The 8,907-nt window shown below is 35.0% G+C and overlaps 1 protein-coding gene across 1 annotated transcript; it reads left to right on the top strand.

Moving 5' to 3' along the window:
* Positions 1-4,083: 4,083 nt before the first annotated feature.
* LOC111491944 (LOB domain-containing protein 6) lies at positions 4,084-5,004 on the top strand. The gene is made up of 2 exons (XM_023141049.1): positions 4,084-4,117; positions 4,185-5,004. Exon 2 carries the CDS (start codon positions 4,215-4,217, stop codon positions 4,866-4,868), a length of 654 nt encoding a protein of 217 aa, XP_022996817.1. The 5' UTR covers positions 4,084-4,117; positions 4,185-4,214; the 3' UTR covers positions 4,869-5,004.
* Positions 5,005-8,907: the final 3,903 nt, after the last annotated feature.

Here is an 8,907-nt window from a genome sequence, read left to right as displayed (position 1 = left end):
ACATATCATATCGTTTTTCATATCATTTATCATATCTTTCATGCATACGTCGGGGTTGTATTTCATGCTAGTTCGTCGTTTTGCATTTTAATTTCATCATATAATTCAAATTATATAATTATATCATTATTATAACATTTCATGCTTCCAGATATAATAAATTTCACCATTTCATATCATAAACATGTCAATTATCACATACCTCGTACCATAACATTTTTCAAATCATATATATCATTTTTATATCTATCACAGTCATAATGTTACATGAACATACTTTAGTTATATAATTACAGGAATGTATCCTAACATTATCGTTTCTATCAATTTATCATAATTCTATCCCCTTTCTACCCATAACTTAACCATATTCTTTTATCAATCGATAGTGACCATATCGTTTTTATCAATTTCTCATATCTATAGCATTTCGATACGTAACTTAACCTTAACGTTTAATGAACGTATCTTACTCCTATCATTACATTACGTTTAGTGCATCCTTCTTGTATCCTATCTCAAACATATCATTGAACACATCATATCATAAGTATTATCATACAATTCACATATTATAATATACACATATCATATCGTAAGCATATCGATCCATGAACAACTCACACATATCAAACATAATCATGCCAATAGTAAAGTCTATCTGAAGTTCTAAACCATACAATGCATACTATCATCCCATTTATTAGATCCTATAATTTTATAATATATTTGATAATTATTTTATAAATGAAGATATATGTTTGTTATTATATTCCTAAGATCTTTCCTTTTCTCTCTCGCTCTTCTCCCTATTTATTTTTAATTTTATTATGTTTTCTGAATGTTTTCATTCTATTTCTGTGTTCTGTTCTTACAGTGTATTTATTTCGTTCTTTGTGTTAACATTGACCAATTTAAATCTTCTCTTTTATCTTCTATCTGTTTTTGTTTAATGGGCTAAAATTAAAGGTTAGGGTAAAATAGTAATCCCAAAATATAAATGAAGCCAATTTTTAAATTAAATTTCTTTTATGCTTCTATATCTCTAAAAGAAACTTTTTCATTCTTCGAATTCTAATAGATTTTTTGGGTGCTTGTCTTTCACACGAACCCGACGATTTAGTCCGTTTTTCATTTGATAGCACCAACTTGATGATTTAGTTTCCTTTTCCTTCGATGGCACAACCTCGATGATTTAGTTAACTATTGGAAACTCGTTAAATTCTTTTTCACTTTTAATCACATAGTTTCTTTAAGAGTCATGATACCGAACCAAAATTCTTACTAGGGTGTCGGTCCAATAGAATAAAGAATGAGAATGAAATTGAGAATAAAAAACAATTTCTTTCCTACTTAGTAAATACGTCATTTCTTTTCCAATCAATTTCTCAGTTAGGGTCATGACGAAGAAGCTTCTTTCCTAGTCACGATCCCGACCGAAAAGTCGACAAGAAAGAAAGGAAGTTCTAGTTCATGTCCAATGGAAATTCTAGTTAGGGTCTGGAAGTTGATTGGGAAAGGAAGACAATGAGTTTTGTGAAGACTGGTACGCACGAAAGACATTGATAATGAAACAAGAATCTTGGTAGATTCCTTTATTAAGTGATATACATGAGGCGGGCAAGGCGGGATGGAGATTTGGACACAGTAGGAGACGAGAAATATAATCTCAATGCAATTAGTTTCGACCCCTTTCAAGAAATCATGAGTTTCACGTAATTACTACCGATAAAAATGGAATGGGTCGAGGTTAGACTGGAATTACTACATTTTAATCATAGCATTAAGGATAGAAGTTCTTAGAACTTGGGTTTAATGTGGTGTGAAGGTAGCCCTAATATACTTCATCGAGCTTACAATGACGGGGAGATGGAGAATGTAGAAATTTGTGGGTTTTTTTTCGTGAAACCCAAACAACATAAACCCATTAGTGGGTTTTGCTTAACGTATTTTTTCGCTCACGTTTTCTAAAATATTTCTTTTAGATGTGACTTGAAGCTCGAGCATACGCTTATATTGTCCGTTGGGTTAGAACAAGTGTCATCACTGTCTCCCTACCACAAGAGTCCAAACGTTTAACTTATGTTTTAAGATATATATTATAAATCAAAAGATTAAAAATTTAGGTATATTTATTACGGGTGTTCAAAAAACCCAATCAACTCAATCGATACATGGTTTGGGTGGAATTCTAATCAAAACAATTATTTAATAAGAGATTTTAAGTTGAAAAATTTATAACTTAAAAATTAGATTAGGTATAAAAAATATTTCAACCCGACCCAAATTTACCCACGAACACCGTTATTATTTACACGCCATATTGAAAAAATATATATATATATATATATATATATATATATATATATATAGAGAGAGAGAGAGAGAGAGAGAGAGAGAGAGAGAGAGGTGAGGGCAGAGAGTGTGGCAGAGAATAGGAGGATGGGTCATTTCACAACACGACATTACATACACTTCAATTCCTCTTCTGACATAAACAAAACTCCCCATATTAATGCATTACCAAACCCTACTTCTTCCTCTCACTCTCTCTCCCTCTCTCCGTATTCAATTCCCGCGTCTAAATCTCGAGCCACCGTTCGTTAACATGATCATAGCTCAATTCACACTCTGTTTCAATCTCTTGTATACTTCAACCGACACTCGCTCGAATCTCTTACCCAACATATTATCGAATCTAGACCAAAATTAGGTTAAACTATACTCTAATACTACTTCATAGAAATTTATCTATAGAAACGAAACATTTTCATCGACCCTAAGAGATTGTTCATTTGTACATAACTATTGCACGAGCATAGCTCAATGACACGTTGCAACTTTTCTTTATTTCTCTTGAGCTTATAAGAGAATAAGACCCCATTATTCAAGTCTCAAAATCAACATTCAAGGGAACTACTCATCTACCTCCCTACGTAAGGAAGGAGTGAATTTCATCTTATAATATTATGTTCCCAAATCCTAATAGAAAGGAGTATAGAACTTAGTTAAGATTAAGATGGAGTCGCATATTATGATCGTGTGAAATATTAATTTTTTCAAACAATTAAATTATAAAATAAAGATGAAACAATTACAAAGTGAGTGATATCAATAGTACGACGAAGAGGATAAGACACCCAACATTATCCATATACGGTAATACTCTTTAAGTTATTACTAGAACATAATCTTGTCACGTACGTTAATAAAATAATAATTAAATTAAAGAAAATAGTGATAGGTGGTCACCATCTTTAGATGCGGGGGCGTTGTGAGAGTAAGCGAAATGATTTCCCGGCGAAGAAGTAGAGGAAACCCTAAGCCCCACACATAATCACAATTGCCTTAAAAGCATGACTTTACCAACCCTTAACTCCAACCCCCTCCCTCCCTTTTTTTTTTAATTTATTAAGTCACAACTTGCTTTACTCTAACCCTAACTTCCACTTCAATCAATACCAATCCCAAAAACGCTTACATTTCCAACGCTTCGATTCAAACCCATGTGATATCATCGTCACCCAACACATAAAATCGTGTCGAAATTTAAGTCATGAGACTGTTAAGTGTCGAAATATTAATATGTTTTCAAAACTGCCCTGAAACTCAAACAAAAAAGTTGTCAATAGTGCTATGGATGGACTAATTGTTCATCCTCAAAGTTGCACAACAAACCAGTTCGAACTATCGATGAGTTCCTGCTCGAACTCCCAAGTAATAAAATATTTGACTTAAAAGAAAAGAAATTTAAATAATTTCATGCATGCATGGATGCAATGCAAAGTGATTAGAATAATTTCTTTTTAAAAAAAAAAAAAAAAAAGAAAAAAGGTTTGGAAATCCCAAGACATTGACAAAGGAGAAAAAGGGAAGAAAAGAAAAGATTGAGAGATCTGTCCCCAAGTTGAAGTCAAAGAATGATGGAGACAACTCCCTTTACTCATTCTTATTCTCCTTCTTCCCCATTCTCTCCTTTTTAGGGAAACTCCCCCTTCTCTCTCCTCTTTCTCTCTCTTAAAACCCACCATTCTTCACTCTCATCTCTAACCTCTCTCTCTCTCTCTCTCTCTCTCTTCTTCTTCTTCTTCTTCTTCACCAGATCCAACTTCACAAGGTACACTTCCTGTTTCTTTGATCGTTTTCAGCCGTTTTTGGTCTTTGATTTTCGATTGTTCTTACAGAGGAGGAGGAGGAGGAGGAGGAATTGGAAGATGGCATCCACCTCCTCCAATTCGCCCTGTGCTGCTTGCAAATTCCTCCGCCGTAAATGTCAACCGGAATGTGTTTTCGCGCCCTATTTCCCGCCGGATCAGCCTCAGAAATTCGCGAATGTTCATAAGGTATTTGGCGCTAGTAATGTCACTAAACTTCTCAACGAATTGCATCCTCACCAGCGCGAAGACGCTGTTAATTCTCTCGCTTATGAAGCCGATATGCGTCTCCGTGATCCTGTTTATGGCTGTGTTGGAGTAATTTCTCTGCTTCAACATCAACTCTGTAAACTCCAAATGGATCTCACTTCCGCTAAATCCGAACTCTCTAAGTATAAAACCCTAGGCATTGGGAACCCCGCCGCCCTGATTTCCTCGCCTTCTTCTCTTACTGCACAGCGGAACCACCAGCCGACGTTTAATTTTGGTAGAGATCAACCTCATAGTCTCTGTTACGATCAATTTTTCCCTCGCGATCAACAACAACAACAACAACAACAACAACAGATGATGCTCCGACGAAACTTCGACGGTGGTACTAACTACGATGGACTTTTGGCCGTCAATGTCACCGTCGGTAACCTTACCCACCCGTTCCAGCAATCTCGCGCCGCTGCTGGAGACGATCGTCGCGGAACTCTCGACCATTCTTAGGGTTTGGTTTTCTTTTCTCTTTCTTTTTTTTCTTTTTTTCCTGAAAAAAAAAAATCATAAACTGTTGCGGAAAAACGTGATTTTCCTGCTAATTTATATATATAACAATAAAATTACTATCTATTTTTGTTTTTATTATTGTGGTCCTCCAAATTTTTCTTTTTCTTTTTCTTTTTCTTTTTCTAATAAATGAAATTATTAGGGTAATAAAACCTATGTATTTATTCATTTGAAAATTAAAAAAATAATAAAAAATAATATATATATATATATATTTATGAGTAATTTTGAGTCAGAAAAAGGGTGGAAGTATTCATTATTATTCTTTTTGTTTGGTACATAATATTAATGATATTACTGTTGTATGTATGTTTCTTTCTGTTGCCTCAAATGGTGCTTTCATAAATGCTCATCTTATTTGCCCTAGCTATATCACCTCACTATTCCTACTTATTCTTTGTTACCATTTAGTCCTTTTATTCCCGATCATTTGCAGGACAGGACACGAGTGTTCATAGGTTAGGTTGAATTGAGACAATTCTAACTCGAGTGTTCATAGATTAGGTTTTGGTTAGGTTGAGTTGAGACAATTCTAACTCGAGGGTTCATAGGTTAGGTTGAGTTGAGACAATTTTTAGATTCGATTCAATTCAATTGGTTGGGTTTTAAATTTTTTTCAACTAAAACAATATTTGTGAGGTAAGTAAAAATGTATATTTTAAAATTAATAAATTCAGATTGGTTATCGATTAATTAATGTAATAATTTCACTAATTATATATTGGAGATTCACAATTAACATATAAATTATTATCATTTATGTTACTAACGACTAATACCGAATCTCTTCCGCATACAATCCTCACTTACCTGCTTTTTAGAAAAGGTTCTACAAGTTCATGCAATATAGAATTTCTCGATACTAAATTTTAAATTTTTTAATATAGATATTCTTTTAAATATTTTTTAATTATCGTCTTCTTAAAATTATTCTCATTTCTTTCTGATTCACTTTTGTATCGTGGAATTATAATATTTTTTTCGATTTTGACCCTTTTCTTTAATTAGGGACGTGTTAATGCCCTAATCACTACCATGGAGGAAGAAGAAAAAGACAATAGAGATAAAAATCGAAATTGACTTCAAATGGTACTTTAGAGTTGAAATTTTGTTGGATTCCTGGGCTCAACCCCTGGACAGGTAGTGGAAACTACTAAACTAGAGTATGGTAGGGGCAGAGGGAATTTCCAATGGTGCCGTGAAATGTGTAGAGATTGGAAAGAACACCAACAGCGAAGGCACTCTGTTGAGCTGACACTGACACTTGACACTGACACTGAAAGACGAAAGCTAGGGGAGCAAATGGGATTAGATACCTCAATAATCTTAGCAACCCCATTTTTCACTTTTAATTGGTCGAAATATGCGGAATTTCGTTCACAATGACATTAGAAGAATTATTATGGATTTCGGAATCACTCAAATCTGTCAAGAATCAAGGAAGAACCGAATTTAAGAATTTTGGTTTTTCTCCGGATCTACGAGTTTTATTTGGAATTAGGTTATGATGTTTTTTTAGTACGTAGTTCTTGGGGAGATTTAGCCCAAGCTTTATGAAGGAAACTAGAATCTGATCGGATGATAAGACAGAGTCTCGATGAACCTTTTTGGTTAACTTTTGAAGTATTTATTTTATTCTATAGTTGATTATAAATTACAAGAAAAATACATTTGTAAAGATGGATTAACATTTTACAACTTTCATGAAGAAACAAATATCGGAAGAAATTAGAAAAAAAATATGTAGAAATGCGAGGAGGATGAACCGTTGGAAAACACGTGTCAAGTGGAGGGACGGTGAGTGTGTCAGACAAAGGGTTAGACATGTGTTGGATTCTAAGTGGTGCAATGCATCCGTTCCACAAGGATGACACGTGTTGGGAAGATTCGACCTGACTTGTCTCCTTCATTTGACTTGTGCGCGACTTGGTTAAGCACTTGCAACGTGATCTATCCATCTGACCTAACCCAATCTTGCACACGAACGGGAACATGCGACATGTCGTTACGAGAATAATCGCAAAAATTCTTACACTATCGAGAATCGAATGCACGTTGTGTGATTTGATATGTCCAATCAACACGTGCCACATGTCATATAGTGGGCACGTGGTACTTGCGCATGAAGGTCGCATATGGTGAACCTATACTCACTCGTGAGGGTGCGTGCAAGGTGAGTTTTGTTCCATTTGACCTTCATTTGTGAGTATTTTGTCTTGATTTTGATACTAACCCTAATTTTGCTGGAATTAAGACCTACGAGAAAAAATTCAGAAATTTTGGAGCCTCTAACACACGAAAAAAGCTAGCTCACAAAAGCACGAGTCATCTATGTAAGTAGCCACACGGAATTTAGGCAAGTAATACTTGTAGGGGTTGCTAAAACGTGCTAACATGCAACATTCCTTACCTCAGATAATCAGAAATGCATGGGTAGGACTACAGAAGGGCAATTTTGGATTTGTATACATTGTTTGCATGCTATGAAAATTTATCGTAATGCCCCAAAGAAGAGATTATAAGATGCAAGTTGGGCAACATTGACGAGTAAACTATGTAAGATGTAAAAAATTACCAAAATATCCCTAATATAAGATTTGTGAGGAATGTTATTTTAAATTCTTTCCATTGTGTTATAAATGAGGATGAACTATACCTCGTTAGAACTTGGGTGTTTCTCGTGTTGTATGTTTTTAATTCTCGTGAAATTTTGTCGTGTTTTTGTACTTTTATTTTAATTTTAATTTCTACTTTTATTTGCCTTTGTCTTGTCTTTTAATAACAGTCAGAAATTCGAAACCCTGAAAATCAGGTTGTGACAATGCACGTCTTATAGGAAATTCATGTCATGAAAAATATGAAAGTATTAGGTGTATCATAGCTCATGTACCATGATTTTAAATGCACGACTTCATGCATGTATATCTTTTATTTGCTTTCATCTTGTCTTTTAGTCACAATCTGAGATTTGAGACTCGAAAATCGAGTTGTGATCATGCATGTTTTATAGGGAATTCATGTCACGAAAAATATGAAAGTGTTATGTGCTTCATATCTCATGTACCATGATTTTAAATGTAGAACCTCATATATGATTGTCACGAGCATGAATTACTTATCTAATATATAACATGCAGATGTGCACACCATGATATGATACACATTTCTTTTTTATGGTTTTTGTGTATGTTAGCCCGTAGTTAGGCATAGTGTAACTGTCACGATCCAATTTTGAGGTTCCGTGTAACAGTCCAAGCTGGCCGCTAGCAGATAATGTTCGCTTTTGCCCGTTACGTATTGTCATCAGTCTCACGATTTTAAAATGTGTTTACTATGAGGAGGGTCTAGACATACTTTGACTAGTGTCTCACATCTTCCGGTGACTGGCTCTGATACCATTTGTATCAACTCATGCTCACCGCTAGCAGATATTGTTTACTTTGGCCCGTTATGTATCGTCGTCAGCCTCACAGTTTAAAAACAAGTCGGTTAGGGAGAATGTTCCACACCTTTATAAGGAATTCTTTGTTCCCCTCTCCACTAATGTTGGATCTTATAATAATAAATTAGAGTGGCGTAGCGGAAGCATGGTGGCCCATAACCCATAGGTCCCAAGATTAAAACTTAACTTTGATATCATTTGTAAAGTATTCAAACTTGGGTTTGATATCATGATAATAGTTTTTAAACCCATTGCCCATAACCATTATTAGCAAAGGATTGGTATAGTTCAAACCCATTGTTAGCAATATTGTTTTGGAGTGTGTGGGCCCATAACCCATTTTTGTTCCCCTCTCAATAGGATTCGCAATAGCAAATCAGAGTGGCGCAGCAGAAGCGTGGTGGGCCCATAACCCACAGGTCTCAGGATCGAAACTTGACTCTGATAACACTTTTGTAAAGGAGGAAGCGGGGTGGGCCCCATAACCCACAGTCCCAGGATCGAAACCTGGCTCTGATACCATTTGTAAAGGATTGA

This window comes from Cucurbita maxima, unplaced genomic scaffold, assembly GCF_002738345.1.
Source record: "Cucurbita maxima cultivar Rimu unplaced genomic scaffold, Cmax_1.0 Cma_Scf00017, whole genome shotgun sequence".
Lineage (NCBI taxonomy): Eukaryota > Viridiplantae > Streptophyta > Magnoliopsida > Cucurbitales > Cucurbitaceae > Cucurbita > Cucurbita maxima.
This window is presented reverse-complemented; position numbering and strand designations above follow the sequence as displayed.

Excerpts from the sequence above, each read along its gene's own strand:
- LOC111491944 (XM_023141049.1), top strand. The coding sequence starts at position 4,215 with ATGGCATCCACCTCCTCCAATTCGCCCTGTGCTGCTTGCAAATTCCTC.